This window comes from Trichomycterus rosablanca, chromosome 14 (assembly GCF_030014385.1).
Source record: "Trichomycterus rosablanca isolate fTriRos1 chromosome 14, fTriRos1.hap1, whole genome shotgun sequence".
NCBI classification, from domain to species: domain Eukaryota; kingdom Metazoa; phylum Chordata; class Actinopteri; order Siluriformes; family Trichomycteridae; genus Trichomycterus; species Trichomycterus rosablanca.
In genome coordinates this window covers 4,107,918-4,124,238 of record NC_086001.1, presented here as the reverse complement: position 1 = coordinate 4,124,238, position 16,321 = coordinate 4,107,918, and the positions used below count along the sequence as shown (strand labels likewise).

The 16,321-nt window shown below is 39.5% G+C and overlaps 2 protein-coding genes across 3 annotated transcripts in view; both read right to left on the bottom strand.

Annotated features, from left to right (window-relative positions):
* Nucleotides 1–430: 430 nt before the first annotated feature.
* chrna6 (cholinergic receptor, nicotinic, alpha 6) lies at nt 431–15,365 on the bottom strand. 2 transcript variants are annotated; one of them, XM_063009044.1, is made up of 6 exons: nt 15,285–15,365; nt 7,766–7,905; nt 5,675–5,719; nt 5,034–5,143; nt 2,908–3,925; nt 431–863 (listed from the first exon to the last, which is right to left on the bottom strand). In XM_063009044.1, the coding sequence occupies exons 1-6, from the start codon at nt 15,340–15,342 to the stop codon at nt 738–740; spliced, it is 1,497 nt and encodes a 498-aa protein (XP_062865114.1). In that variant the 5' UTR covers nt 15,343–15,365; the 3' UTR covers nt 431–737. The 2 variants fall into 2 exon arrangements, with proteins under 2 accessions (XP_062865114.1, XP_062865115.1); XM_063009045.1 differs by lacking the exon at nt 431–863 and adding an exon at nt 2,236–2,314.
* chrnb5a (cholinergic receptor, nicotinic, beta 5a) overlaps nt 7,830–16,321 on the bottom strand; it is a 29,373-nt gene continuing 20,881 nt past the window's right edge. Inside the window, exon 9 of the mRNA XM_063009046.1 lies at nt 7,830–7,905. The gene's annotated coding sequence lies outside the window, so the exon portion shown is untranslated. The remainder of the gene's footprint in view (nt 7,906–16,321) is intronic.

The following is a 16,321-nucleotide window of genomic DNA, read 5'->3' as shown; positions in this document are numbered from 1 at the left end:
AGTGTGCAGTATGCACCCAACCCAGTACATACTACATCCACCTTTTTACCAGTGTCATGTAATGCATGACGTCACATCGTCACAGTTATAACTATTTTAAAATCAGACAAAATTAAATCTGTCGTTCTCCACTACTGTTCAGTTTGAAAGTTTAAAGTTTCGGGCGCAGCCTATGTCCTCTCTATCTAAAAGTTATATTACAAATACAAATATTAGCTACTGCATCAAATAGGTAGCTAAGACGATCTCACTGACCTGCTTTTATTTTCAAAATCCCTGATATCAGTGCGAGTGAATAAGAGCTAGTGGTGTGACAGGACACTACATAAGTATGTAAGTAAGAAATATTAAGTAAACATTAACTCTAATTAATTATATTGGATAATCTAAACAAATAAGATTATTATCAAGTCTTCCATTAATGGTATTTTCATGTTGTTTATTTTTCTCTGTTATGTTGGATGATTTGTTGACTTTTCTTGTGGTCTTGTGTACAACTTGACCACCCTTCTTTTCATATATACGCCCGATAATTGTATTAAAATAAGCAAAACTGTAAATGAACCGATTGTGATTTTATATGTGGTGTGACAGGACACGAGTATTTTACTATTGTGAAAGCTGAAGTGATTGAATACATCATTGTGATTGTGTCCGTGATTCCGGTGACTGGTAGATACAGATGCACTGGTCTATGACTGGACAAAACATGTGGTGTGTGTTGGATTGACCAGCGGTTATGCGAAAAAGCCAATGAGAGGCTGGAAGAAAAGGCCAAACGTTCCGAGTACACACACCAGTACGAACACCCACAGAAAGATCCGATCAATTACCATGGCCACGTACTTCCAGTCATCCTCTACCTGCAGGAGGAGGAAAAACACAAAGCAAAATAGAACAAGGTCAGAGGGGGCACATCTATTTAAACATCTATTTAAACTGTGATTATAATTCCATATTGTCATGAAGAATGTCACTGGCATTACAATGCTAATGTTATTTAGTGCTGCATTATGAGGCTCCACTGCACCGACATCGCAAAACAGTAAAATAAGTCAGAAAAATGTGTTTGTTTTTTTCCATATCAAATTCCAACTCCTCCAGAGAGGAAGAAGATCAAAAGCTTCTCTGTACCCATCCTCAGCGCTGCTAACGCATAACCAATGTGGTTACAAGGGTATTAGCAGCCTTAATACAGTGACGATATGGTAAACAGACGTTACGTTGGGTCACATTTTCTTCCCCCGGCTTTTATGCAGCACTGTGAAACCAGATATGTGTTTGAGAAGTGATGAGGAAAGAAGATCTAACTGTATTATCGCTTTCCTGGGGCTAGTTAGCATATAAAACGAGCATCGATAGCATTCCTGCGGCTATCTGGCATGAAGAAATGAGTCTCAATTTAGTTTTTATTATTTAAATGAATGTAAAAAACTGGAATAAATGTTGCATTGTCCAAATTAGGGAGAGCACGTGTTTGTGTTATTTACAGTGTGGCTTAAAACATCATGATGGTGAATGTAAGAAAGAGAAAAAAAGGAAAACAAGCATCAGAAATAAGAGGTGATAAAGGGAAAATAAAGCAGAATGGATATGGTAAAAAAAGAAGCACAGGCTGGAAAAGAAAGAGTAAAAATAAAATAATTTAAATGAATTATGGAAGGTAAGAAATGATCTACAACCCTAAATCAGAAAAAGTTGGGACAGTATGGAAAATGCAAATAATAATAAAAAAACAGAGTTTCTTACATTTACTTTGACTTTTATTTGATGTCAGACAGGATGAATCTGAGATATTTCATGTTTTATCTGCTCAACTTCATTTCATTTATTAATAAACATCCATTCCTGCATTTCAGGCCTGCAACACATTCCAAAAAAAGTTGGGACAGTAAAGCATTTACCACTTTGTAAAGTTGCCGTTCCTTTTCGCCACACTTAAAAGACGTTTTGGCACCGAGGAGACCAAGTTATTCAGTGTTTCAGCTTTTATTTTGTTCCGTTCTTGCGGCAAACACGTCTTAAGATGTGCAGCAGTACGTCGTTTCAAAATTCTCCACAAGTTCTGTATTGGGGACAGGTCAGGACTGCAGGCAGGCCAGTCCAGTACCCGTACCCTCTTCTTCCGCAGCCACGCCTTTGTAACGTGTGCAGCAGGTGGTTTTGCATCGTCTTGTTGAGAAATGCTGGACGTTCCTGGAAATGATGACGTCTTGAAGGCAGCACATGTTGCTCTAAGATCTTAATGTACTTTTCTGCATTAATGCTGCATCACAGAGTGTAAATGACCTTTGCCAAGGGCACTGACACATTTCTGAAATGCAGGAATGGATGTATATTAAAAATGAAAAGAAGTTGAGCAGATAAAACATGAAATATCTTAGGTTCAAATGGTCTGCAATCAAATACAAGTCAAAGTAAATGTAAGAAACTCTGTGTTTTTATTTCATTTGCATTTTCCATACTGTCCCAACCTTTTCTGATTTGGGTTGTACTAAAAAGGAAAAAATGCTGATTGTTTAATAGAAAAAAGAATGATAAAAGAGTGAATGGATATTGGAACGGGAAAAAGGAAAAAGAGAAAAAGTCATGAGGTTGATATGACAGGAAGAAGTAAAGAAAATGTAAAAAGGTGGAACAATAAATAAAGGAGAGGTAAAATAAAAGGATTATAAATGAAAGGAAAGTGTTAAAAAGAAAAATAAACAAAGATATGAAGATGAATTATAGTATGAAGAGAAGGACAGAAATTACAGATGAAGAAAAGGTCGTGTTATAAAAATGGATGGCGTTATGACAGGCAACAAATAATAAATAGATGGAAATAAAAAAAAGTTAATATAAAGAAAAAAGAAAAGAGTTGTTAGATGAAGTAAATATAAAAATAAAGACACGACGTCTGCACACCTCTTTAGCCTTGTTACGGCTTCTCATGTTCTCCGCTATGTACTTGACACTCTCGATCGCCTGCTTGATCTCAGGTGACACCACTGAAAATGCCACGACCGTGTTTACGGCACTCAGCTGCCGACTGGCCTTCCCACAGTCCCCCTCTGGGACATCTTTTATTGAATGACGTGGACATGCCCCCTTTTTGCCCTCTGCTTCCCTCACTTGCCCGTCTCCAGACTCCAAACAGTTGCTGCTGCTGCTTTTCTTTCCTTCTCCTCGTCCAGTTCCAGACACGGTCCCACTTTCAGGTCCACCTTCCTTCCCAGAGGACTCTGGACGTCTCATGAGCATGATCCTGGGAAGTGTCTGGAGGAAAACGGCACGCACCCAGGCGGGCATGGCATGCGTGGTGGGAGTGCGGTAGTGCACGTTGAGCACGAAGACGGTGATGACGATAGAGAGCGTGACAAAAATCATGGTGAACAGGAGGTACTCGCCGATCAGAGGGATCACGAGAGACGTGGACGGGATGGTCTCAGTTATGACCAGCAGAAAGACGGTGAGGGACAGAAGAACAGAAATGCACAGTGTCACCTTCTCACCACAATCCGATGGAAGATAAAAGACCAGGATGGTCAGGAAGGAGATTAGGAGGCATGGGATGATGAGGTTGATGGTGTAGAACAAAGGCAGACGCCGGATGTAGAAGCTGTACGTGATGTCCGTGTAAATCTCCTCACAGCAGTTGTACTTGATGTCATGCTTGTACCCGGGAGCGTCGATGATCTCCCACTCACCGCTCTCCCAGAAATCCTTGACGTTCACCCTGGAGCCAATCAGCACCAAGTCGATCTTGGCCTTGTCGTACGTCCATGAGCCGAACTTCATGGAGCAGTTTTGGTAATCGAAGGGGAAGTAGGTGATGTCCATGGGGCAGGAGGATTTAAATATAGCTGGAGGGACCCAGGTGATGGTGCCATCAAATTTCAGCAGGGCTTTAGTCTTATCTTCCACCAAAAAGTCACCTACAGCACTACAGCGGCAAAAATAAAAGGTTTATAAATATATAACAAAGACAAAACACATCAAACTAAAACAACAAAAAACTGTACACACTATTACTTTAGTTTTAGTTATCAGTACCAGTATTAAAGCTGTAATGTTGCTGTAAAGGGAGGTTGGATGAAGATCATTTTAAGAGACACAGGGGGCTTAAGGTAACCCTGAGGAACAAATACTGTCTATGATTTTGGTCCCTGTGGTGACTTGACATCTGACAAAAATGCTTTTAAAGGATAAAATTATTATTATTATTATAATTAAATGAATATTACTACTATTATACTCACTCACTTACTCACTTTCTTAACCGCTTATCCAATTAGGGTCGCGTTGGGTGCTGGAGCCTATCCCAGCTTTTCAATGGACGCAAGACACACAGTAACACCCTTGACGGGGCGCCAGTCCATTGCAGGGCAGACACACATACACACACACACACACATACACACATCCATTCACCTATAGGGCATTTCAGTGTCTCCAATCAACCTGATCACATGTTTTTGGACTGTGGGAGGACACCGGAGCTCCCGGAGGAAACCCACGCGGACACGGGGGGAGAACATGCAAACTCCACACAGAAAGGAACCTGACCTCTACCTGGGAATCAAACCCAGGACCTTCTTGCTGTGAGGCGACAGTGCTACGCACCGAGCCACCGTGCCTGTACCCCTATTATACTCATTCATACCTTTATCTGATATTATATTTTTTATATTTAATATGTATCCCTTTATATACCTGTATACATAAACAATGTCTATTATTGATCCTATTGTATATACTTATACCTTTCCCTCAGCATAAATAAAGTATCTGTCTGTCTCTATGTCTATCCATCCATCCATCCATCCATCCATCCTAACAGATAGTTACCAGAGGTAAAGATCAAACCGAGGTCTGTCTGTCTGTCTGTCTGTCTGTCTATCTATCTGTCTATCTAAAATGGATCAGTGGATTGAATCAGAAAATATGTCAAATTCGACTTGATACCATTCGTATACTCAGTAATCAGTTTGGTGTTTCTCCAATAAAAAAAGGTCTTACAAGCATATATTTGATTGACTGACTGGGCTTACTTGTTGTAGAGCACAATGTCAGGCCTCCAGATCTTATTGGATGGAACTCGGATGTGTTCAATGCCATCGAATTCAGTTGGAGTCCATTTGAGCTTGTAGTCATTCCAAATCTGCAACATGTAAAAGAATGAAGAAATATTACAGGTACATGCAGATATATGTCATCAGAACTTAATGGAAACTTCAGAGTAGGAACGTCTGTACTCAACTGCAGTGGACAGTTAAATGACAATCATTTTTGAGGCACCAAACATCATAGTGTCCAATTTAGAAGGTAGAATAAGGTCAGCAGAATTAAACATTTATTGGTGTTTTAATATTAATAACTGGGACAGTGTTGGGTCTGGAACTACCTGGCATCATGAGCTGTCAGACATGATTACATCCTGGACCTATTTACCCATTCCACCTAGGTGCAAGTTAATGCAGCTAATTCATCTATACTGGCATGTCAGAGTCCTGACCGTAACCCATAACTAAAAACCTATAGGATGAATTGGATAATTGACTTGGAGCCAATGTTTTTGGCCAACATATTAATGGTTCCATAGTTTTGGATCAGGATTTCTACATAATTTTGATGAAATAGTGTATATATACATAAACACACTCAACATCTATGCTCCAAACATTTCTCTTACGTGTCTCAACCAAAGGTTGGTCTCCATTATCTGATTAACTTCATCCTGCAGAAACAGAGAAAAAAAGACAGATCTAAATGTTTCATCCATCAAAGAATTTTTAAATTATTTAAATATATTTCATGCTATAAAGTACTACATACAGTGTTACTATTTCTTGTCTAATGATGTGAATTTCCCCATTGTGGGACTAATAAAGGATTATCTTATCTTATCTTATCTTATAGTTCTACTAAGTTTACTGTCACTTATCACTGAATTCTGTTTATACAAAACAGTATATACACTCGCTAAGCTCTATATTAGGTACACTTATCTAATACGTACATTCACTGGTTATTTTATAAGCTATTGTACAGATGCACTTCATGGGTACTTGTCTAATCATGTCTTCATGGGCCTCGCTGGTAACTGGTTGCTACAAAGTTAAAGGCAAAACACTTATTTCATATTTTTGCTTTGTATTGAATGTGGCTGAGTCAATAATTAGGATGGGTGTCCAAACACAATTGGCCATATAGTGTATATTGAAAATGAGCATGAGTAAGTCTGTGTTATTTGGCATTATAACACCGGGGGGGTGTTATTTCTGGTTTTGGGGTGTGTAAAGGAAAGCTTGTGGCTATGGAGTGGATAATTTAATCCTAAACTATAAGCACTCTGTCTGCTGGACTTCCTGGGAGTGGAGAGTAATTTTTTTTGCCTCACTGCACTTGCTGATCTGCTGATGATGGAAAAATCATTTTCACAAGGTAAGAAATGGTGCAGGACATTTTACTGGAAGTAACAGAGTAATATAATAGTCTCTATATATGATCTGATTTTAATTTGAAGGTACATTAACTACCAAACCATGTCATCATCCATAACAAAGACTACAGACTATAGTGTGAACTTTTACATATTTAGTGTGAATTACCAATATTTAGGCAACTTGCTGTAGCTAATTCTTTTTTTTTTCATATTTTCTTTATGCATTATCTCCCTTTTTCTCCTTTGTAGCGAGTCCAATTGCCCGATTGTATCATGCTTCCTCACCACCAATGCCGATCCCTGCTCTGATTGAGGAGAACGAAGCTAACCCACGCCCTCTCCGACACGTGGGCAGCAAGCCGTATGCATCTTATCACCTACACTTTGACGAGTGCAGTGCAGCTCAGCGTTGTGTACGGAGAGACACACCCTGAGAGCACTCTCTTCTCATCTCTGTGAAGGCGCCATCAGTCAGCCAGCAGAGGTCGTAATTGCACCAGTCATGAGTGAGAGAGACCCCATCCGGCTTAGTCCCGCCCATCTTAACAACAGGCCAATCGTTGTTCATGTGGCCGCTCAGCCTTAGCCGGTAGGCAGAGCTGAGATTTGATACGATGTATTCGAGATCCAGCTCTGATTCCAGCGTGTTTTTTATCGCTGCGCCACCTGAGCGGCCTTCTGTAGCTAATTTTGAGTCTAATTTCTTCTACTTCTAATGCAGCCATGTCGTTGGGTGTGGATGCCAGGTTCACATTTTTCTGGCTGACTTGAGTAACCACAGTTTTTCCCCCAACCTTTTAATGAATTATACATAAAGCATGAATGAATTGTTGTGCAATGTGATCTACACATGTGCATTTCTCTTTTAATAGCTTTTTTCATCATTAGCTTTGTATGCTTTTCAATGCTTATGTTTATGTGAGTGATTTGGATTGGTCTACTAAATGCTAAAAGACACACTTCAAAATCTTCTTAGCCTTCCTAGAAGATTTGAGGCTGTCACAGCCAGAAAATAGGGTCTTAAGACAATCATTTGATTAGACAGATCTCAGTTTGATTTATTTTGCTTATTTATTTGTAATTTATATGGATTATTCTCCCCCCCCCCCCGTCATTGCTTGTGCAGGAGATATTTTCTAAGTTCAGAAAAAAACTCTAGTATTTCACATAGTTGAAACTGACAGTAACACTAGACGTGAGTGGGTTTTAGCTGTCACACATTCACTGTCCAAAGAAGTTTCACCGAAGAAGTTGCAATGAGCTCCTGAGAAAGCTCGAAGTGAAGATGTTTAATGTAAACATGAGGCTGATGCGACCAACATGTGTTAAAATTCTTACCACTTTGACGAGCTGAGAGATGGAGACCTCAAACTCCACCGTCACTGGATCTGACACGTTCTCCACCGGTCGGATGAATTGATTATACCTTCGAAACAAGCGGCGGAACAACCTGTCCTCTCCTTTAGACGAGAGACACTCTACATACACACACACAACACACACAACACACACACACACACACACACACACACAGCGTTGTTAAAATACAATTCCTGCTGAGCGAGAAGGTGACGGGGGTGGGTATATTTATGCACAATGACATGACAGGAGAAAGCATCATGTACCATACCTTTCATAAGAATAAAACCTAAAATAGACCACTATACTATTTACTCTAACAAGAGATGGTCTAAAGTATGTGGACATCTGACCATGAGCTTGTTGGACATCCCACAAAGCTATAGGCATTAGTACAGAGTTGCCGCCACTTTGTTTTTATGTATTGTGGTATAAAATTCGTAAGCTGAAACGTAAACAAGTTTGTTATTCTTAGTTTTAAATCAGGTTAGAATGTTTTTGCAGTTCACTAAATTACTGGATCAGGTTTAGGAAGTGTTTTTATTAAAAAGGCCTGGGGTGGCACAGACTTTATTATTTGCTAGCTACACCAGCATTGTAGCCGTTGGGCAACGCTAAAGAAGCTAACATTACACAGTAAACTTTGCTTGAGTGGGTATATTTTTCATTTAACTGTTCTAACTGCACAGTCTTTTACACCGATCAGCCATAACATTAAAACCACCTCCTTGTTTCTACACTCACTGTCCATTTTATCAGCTCCACTTACCATATAGAAGCACTTTGTAGTTCTACAATTACTGACTGTAGTCCATCTGTTTCTCTGCATGTTTTTTTAGCCTCCTTTCATGCTGTTCTTCAATGGTCAGGACCCCCACAGGACCACCACAGAGCAGGTATTATTTAGGTGGTGGATGATTCTCAGCACTGCAGTGACACTGACATGGTGGTGGTGTGTTAGTGTGTGTTGTGCTGGTATGAGTGAATCAGACACAGCAGCGCTGCTGGAGTTTTTAAATACAGTGTCCACTCACTGTCCACTCTATTAGACACTCCTACCTAGTTGGTTCACCTTGTAGATGTAAAGTCAGAGACGATCGCTTATCTATTGCTGTTGTTTGAGTCGGTCTTCTTCTAGACATTCATCAGTGGACACAGGACGCTGCCCACGGGGCGCTGTTGGCTGGATATTTTTGATTGGTGGACTATTCTCAGTCCAGCAGTGACATTGAGGTGTTTAAAAACTCCAGCAGCATTGCATTGTCTTATCCCCTCATACCAGCACAACACACACTAACACATCACCACCATGTCAGTGTCACTGCAGTGCTGAGAATGATCCACGGCAATGGCATTAAATGTTAGCAGCTCCGAATATTATTAAAGTGAGCGATGTGCAATAGCGAATGATACACACTGGACCCTGGACATTATGTATATTGTATTTCTACACGCTGCTAAAGTTAGCAGAAACATTGGATCCTAGTAACTGAGTAAACTGCTGAAAAAAGACCATTGCAACTTTGTGATGCTTTGTTGGAGGCTAGGAACATGAGCTACACAGGGGGCAACTCTGTGTAGTTGGTTTTTGAATAGGATAGCTAACAAGCTCATGGTCAGGTGTCCACTTACTATAGCCGATTTAACAGTATTCAGCCGACCCATCTGAGTAATGTTTGCAAATATTTTGAATGCCCAATTCCTGCAGTCGGTTGTCCAGTATCTGATGATACTGAAGTGTTTTTTTTATGAGGAGGTACTTCATTAAAACACACACCACAACACACAGTTCAGCAGCTCCGTCTCTACAGTGTGTGTTGTTTTTATTTCATTCCTTTAATTATTTAAGCTTGTTAACTTTTTTTGCTTGCTCTCTCAGTTAATACGGCTTAGCCAGGGGCTTGTCGTCTGTTAATTAAAAAAGGCATCAGTCCAATGAAAGTGTCTGCGAGTGGAGTGTACACTGTGCCAGAGCTTAATGTGTAACTCATGTAGACTCGACTTACAATGTGTCGCATTCAGTTCACAATACAAACCCTATTTCCAAAAAATACATTTTGTAAAATGCAATGAAAATAAAAATCTGTCATTTGTTTGTTCTTTTAAATCTTCATTTAACAGTGGAGAGAAAAAATTGTCATCAATTTGACTGACCAAATTAATCGTGTTTTGTATATATAAACAAATTCATCATTTCCTGCCTGCAACACACTCAAAAAAGCTGGAACAGAGGCAAATTTACCACTGTGTTCCATAACCTTTCCTATTTATGGGGTGGCCCGGTGGCTCGGTGGGTAGCACTGACGCCTCACAGCAAGAAGGTCCTGGGTTCGATCCCAAGGTGGGGTGGTACGGGTCCTTTCTGTGTGGAGTTTGCATGTTCTCCCCGTGTCTGTGTGGGTTTCCTCCAGGTGCTCCGGTTCCTCCCACAGTCCAAAACATGCAAGTGAGGTGAATTGGAGATACAAAATTGTCCATGACTGTGTTTGATATTAAACTTGTGAACTGATGAATCTTGTGTAATGAGTAACTACCGTTCCTGTCATGAATGTAACCAAAGTGTAAAACATGACGTTAAAATCCTAATAAATAAATAAATAAATAAATTCCTATTAATGAGACTTTTTAACAGTTTGAGAACTGAGGACACTAATTGTCTGTTCTTGCTTGATACAAGACTTCAGCTGATACACACACTGGTTGTCGTCGTCTGATTCTCCCTGCAGAATGCGGCCTGGCATCATTCTGCTGAAATAACCCTGAACTTTCTGAGATAAGCCGTCACCTCACTGGCAGAAAATCTCTTTCTAAAATCCCAATTTACACCTTCGCATCAGTGGTACCTTCACATACAGTATATACAGTATATGTCACCTATGACATGTTGGCTTTTGGACCTTTTAATGATTACTGTTTAGATGGTCCTTTATGGTTTCCACAATAAAGTGTGCAAAGAGTTTCAATACTTTCTGAATCTACTGTATTCTGATTTAGTATTTGTGATTCAGTGAGTCAGATGTAAGCAACCTTGAGTATGAGAAAGGCGCTATATAAATCTAACTTATTATTATTATTCAATCGGCTCACCCCACCATTAAGAGCTGGTTTGTATCAGTTCTCTCTGAAGCACTGGAAATATTATGAAAGCAATTAATTTTACATATAAAATGTATTAGATCAAATTGCAGATGTGTTTGCAAACAATACATTACTGATTTAAAACGGACAGGATAGTAGATCTTTATTATAATCCCTAACCTCATGTTTTCATTTCACAACCCAACGAATATAAAGATAAAGCGCACACGAGTTATTCATCAGTGTAATTACAGACAGCGTCAGCGTGGGGCCAGCCGAGGAGGATCTGCACAACCCTTACAATAATGATTCATCAACATTAAACCCAGCATGCTCCACTTCCTCAGATGAATTTTTTTTCCTTTGCTATTAAAAATGCGAATTACATCCAAAAATAAGCTGAAGGCTTTCACATAGCATGGGTGTATCCTCCTGCTCCCCATTAGCATAGCCTGAGTGAGTGTGTGCACTGAGTGACAGGAAGAGATGATACTGTGTCATCGTCAGATTAGCTGACTGAGGATGCACTCAGCGTCTTTCAAAAATATCTGTGTATTACATGCACTTATAGCCAGTGAGGTCGTGTAGTAGTCCATGTATGTTTATATAAATATTGAAGAATATGGTCTAGGAACAGCCCAGATTGTATCAGAGTGAACAGTCATAGCGTAGCTGCACACACACGTACGTCTATCACAAATCCTCACTCTACTACACATAATCAACACTCATGAATATGTTAAACAAAATAATACATTCCATAAATTTTACACTAAAATTAGTAGCCAAATGTCATTACAGTAGTCCCAATTCATATACATTTGTATTTGGATTGTATTTTTAATTGCATGCCATTCTGAGTAGCATTATAAAATCACCAAGCGCTGCCCTGCTTTGTTAAGCACATTCATCCGTTCATCCAAGTCATTCAGTAGCCGTCTCAGTGTTGAGATGAACTTTTGTGGCATCACAGTGACTTACATCGAATAACTTTTATTTTAATTAATACTGACCAAAGCAAGACCATGTAGTGATGCTGGCAATTTGGCTAAACCAATGAAAGTTTCTCTACTTGGGCAAGCTGTCCACAAGCCTAGTGGTTAAGGTACTGGACTGGTAATCAGAAGGTCGCTGGTTCAAGCCCCACCACTGCCAGGTTGCTGCTGTTGGGCCCCTGAGCAAGGCCCTTACCCCTCAATTGCTCAGACTGTATACTGTAACGTAAGTCGCTTTGGATAAAAGCGTCTGCTAAATGCCGTAAATGTAAATATAAATGTACTTGACCCAGAAGTCAGATGCAGCAGTTGCTTGCATGTTATAACAGCATATATTTTTTGTTAATGTTTTATTACTTTTATTGTGTATTATTGTTAATCTCTTACTTTTCCATTTATTGTTTCTGCTTACATTTTTTGCTGTTCTGTGCTTTTGCGAAAGGAAATTGCTCTAGATTACAGTGGCTTTCGGGTAAGTTCTACTGCTGAAGTGTACGGCCAAGTTGACTCGATGCTTCTGGTGCTGAACGGCTCATCTAACAAACTGAAGTTCACAAAGAAATGGAACTGCCATAAAGAAGTGAGGATTCTCAGAGCAAAAACGATGTCGAAGCACAGGAAGTATTTGGAGAGAAAACACTTATTTAGTCGTAATTTAAAAAAACCTGAATTTATGTTTGACTAATATGGCACAGTGCTTGTGACCCGTTAGTCAGAGTTTAACAGTGAAGCTTTGGAGGGACAAGTAAGAAACTAATAACATCACCTGTATAAGTAATCATAGTCTTATCTCTCAGGTCATTTGACTTAAAGATAAGCAGAAGCAAAGACTCACTGGTGGGAGAATAAACTCATCAACTCTCTAAACTGTTTAAGCCGATCTTTGCCTCCAGTGGGTGGAGCTCAAATCCCAAATTGTCCACTACTGAACAAGGTAACATGTCCAATATGAGCAATTCAAACAGTATGTAGCAGCACACAGGATGCAGTTTGAGACTGATTTTTGGTGGTTCTTGGATTATATCTGACAGTCCAAACCATCCAGACAAACGGGGGCGCAAAGTCGTCAATATCAGTCAACAACATCACAGCCATGAAATTCATCAGTGTGTATGTAAAGGTTCGACCTCAGCTGTGTAAGATGTAAAAAGTGATTACCATGGTACTATGGCAAATAGATGCTTCACTGTCTGTGAGGAAGCTTGGTTTTGGATCTCCTGGCTGCTCCTAGGTATCCACAACCCTGACCAGGTTAAATCAGCGAATGAAAATAACTGAAGACTTAGAAAATGTGTCCTCATCTTTTCTTCTACCTTCCTCTACAAACTGGAGGAGATGTTAAGTGTGTTTGCTTGTTAGAGGAGTAGAAGCAGCGGAGACAGAAATAGACAGGAGGACTGTTCCTGTCACCTCGGGACTAAAGCCTCCAGCGTCTGTCTCACACACACGCACGCACGCACGCACGCACGCACGCACGCACGCACGCACGCACGCACGCACACACACACACACACACACACACACACACACACACACACACACACACACACACACACACACACACACACACACACACACACACACACACACACACACACACACACACACACAAATGCTCTTTCTCATTCCAGCTTGACTTTGGCAAGTTTGGTGTAAAGAATCTTCAGTGACATACAGAGCACAGAACTCGACCTTTTTAAATATCTTTGGGATCGTTAAACAATCAATTACAAGCCAATACTTTCAATCCAACTACATTTACATTTACATTTTCAGCATTTAGCAGATGCTTTTATCCAAAGCGACTTACACAATGAGCAACTTAGGGTTAAGGGCCTTGCTCAGGGACCCAACAGTGGCAACTTGGTGGTGGCAGGGCTTGAACCGGCAACCTTCTGTTTACTAGTCTAGTACCTTAACCACTGAGCTATCACTGGCCCTACAACTACCTGACCTCACAAAGGTTTTTCCTCACTGAACGGGCACAAATTTCCATAGATACACTCCAAAAAGTCCAAAGTCTTGCGTAACCACACATGCATTCATGACTGACAGACAAGAAGAATTGATTTGGTTACATTCTGCCACTGTTTGTATTTTCTTCTGCTTGAAAACCAGACAGAGAATAAAATCCAAATAAAAATTATTTCTCGTCCTTTAATTTATCGCAGCACTTGTACCAAACAGGTCAGTCAGTAAAATAAATGTAGAGATATTTTTTATTTACCCCTAATGACTGTCATTTGCATACTAATTATTCGCTGAAGGGTAATTTCTAATTGACTCCGCGACTAACCGAAAGTCATATAGGCTATTAAGCACCCAATTGTTAATGATATAACAGCTAGCGGTGTGAAATGTGATTAATGTGAGTTATAAATGTGCCTTAGAGCATGTGGATCTATTGTGTGATTACAAAACCGGTTATAAGACAGGGGTCTACAGTTTTAATCATTTGGTTTATATATGGCCAAAAGTATGTGGACGCATCCTAAATTACTGAGTTCAAGTGTATAAAATCAATATTTTAAATGCCTGCCACTTTGTGGTAACAGATTAAGGATGGCCCTTTTCTCTTCTAGCATGACTGCGCCCCTGTACCCAAATGTTATCGAGTCCACAGGGCCCTGACCTAAACGCCAGTGAACAAATGAGCAATGTGCAAAGCAGAAGTTGGTCAGACAGCACCAATCCATCATAAATTACACACTCACCCATTCATTCAATTCACCTTCAGTCAAATAAAAGAATTAGTCCTACGTTTAGTAAAGCCATAGGATTATACTGAATATATACAGTACCTGAGTATTTTAAAACTATAAGAATAATATTATTTAATACATTTTATTTGAACAAAAAGATAAAAACAAATCAATACATTTGCAAACTGTATCTCCTCTGCATGTAACACTGTGACCATGTTTAAACACAAAGGTTGTTCTCACACTATCACGACATTAAATTCAGTCTAGAAATCAGTCTTGTGAGTTCTAATGCAAGCAATTCCTTACAAAGTAAGACTATATGTCAACAGTATGTTTTGGATTTAGAAAATTGCAGATTAGACACCATAAACTGAGCTGTTAAAAGTCTTACCTGAAAATTAGAACGATATTAAAATTTCAATTAAAGCACAAAAAATTACTAATACAAATGTTTTTGTTTAATAACTTCAACTGTGTTACTTAAATCAGAATGTCACAATCAAAACAAAGATTTGTGAACAAATACTGGATCTAAAACTTGGTGAATCCTGTATAAGTATAAAGTAGGTCAATGGATTTTCCACTTGTTTATAAGTTACATATACAGCTGAAATAAAAAAAATACTTTTAGTACATCTAAAGTGTCAGAAAACTAACAAGAACAGATATTTTCTCCTTGCTCTGATATCATGAGAATAAACGCGGCTGTGGAAGTCTTACCGTGCGCTATAAGGAGGAGGAACAACTGGACCAAAGTGTTTCTCCCTGCACAAAACATCGAGCTTCTTTACCTCTGAGCTAAAACGAGTTAATTTCTAAATAAAAATATAATAAACAAGCCAAACAGAACGAAACAAAGCGAGTTCTGGTATTCCAGCTTCCTCTCGGAGCGTCTCAGTCTTGTGCGCCTGATGCGCGTCCTGCAGCCGAGATGCACTGATCCGATTCACTAACGTGCCGATACATTTTGCCCCGACTCTATTAAAGGGAGTCGACAGAGTCGATTTACAAGCACAGATTACTCTGTATTTAACAATTTAAATTTCATTTCCAGTGAAAAAGCTGGAATGTTGCTTGTTGCTGCTGGTGCTAATAAATCTTTCATTTCATTTTCACGCCCCACTTTATCCTGGTCCTGGTTTCAACAGGAAACACTCGACAGGGCACCAATCCACTGCTGAGCTTCAACAACCCCCCAAACCTTCCCAAACATATCCAATCATGTCTGTTTCGAACCCGGATTTCAGCAGTGTAATAATATAGTGTTTATAGCTAATATTATAATAACTAATTTATTTTCATCATCCACTATGTCCTGGTCAGAATTTGCTCTGGGACACCATCACTCCAAAAAACTGGTCACTACACTGAAATAAATCATATCATCAAGCTTGGGAACTGTTGTCTAAAGACAGTAGTCCATTTATCTACATATCTATCTTTAACGGCTTTATTCTGATTACGGTTACGGTGCAAGGCAGAAGATTACATCTATATACACTCTTATTTACTCATAAACACATAAATTCAAAGGCTATATGATAGATTTTCTGCTAAAAAGGTACAAATGACAGAATATTCCAACTTCATAACCTTTCATACCAATTTAATCAGATTTTATCTGAATATGTTTGCATTAAACAGGCTGTGAATGACCCTGCTGAAGCAGCAAACTGTAAACAAAGGTTACTGTACCGAGTTGTACGTGATGACCTTGTAGCCTATGAATCATGAACCATCACTATACCACTCAAAAT

What these genes read in the sequence shown, in the direction of transcription:
- chrna6 (XM_063009044.1), bottom strand. Translation starts at nt 15,342, where the DNA reads ATGTTTTGTGCAGGGAGAAACACTTTGGTCCAGTTGTTCCTCCTCCTT. An exon ending in TCTCTCAGCTCGTCAAAGTG is followed by an intron (nt 5,720 to 7,765) that starts GTAAGAATTTTA and finishes CTGTTTCTGCAG; the next exon opens with GATGAAGTTAATCAGATAAT. An exon ending in CCAACCTTTGGTTGAGACAC is followed by an intron (nt 5,144 to 5,674) that starts GTAAGAGAAATG and finishes TACATGTTGCAG; the next exon opens with ATTTGGAATGACTACAAGCT.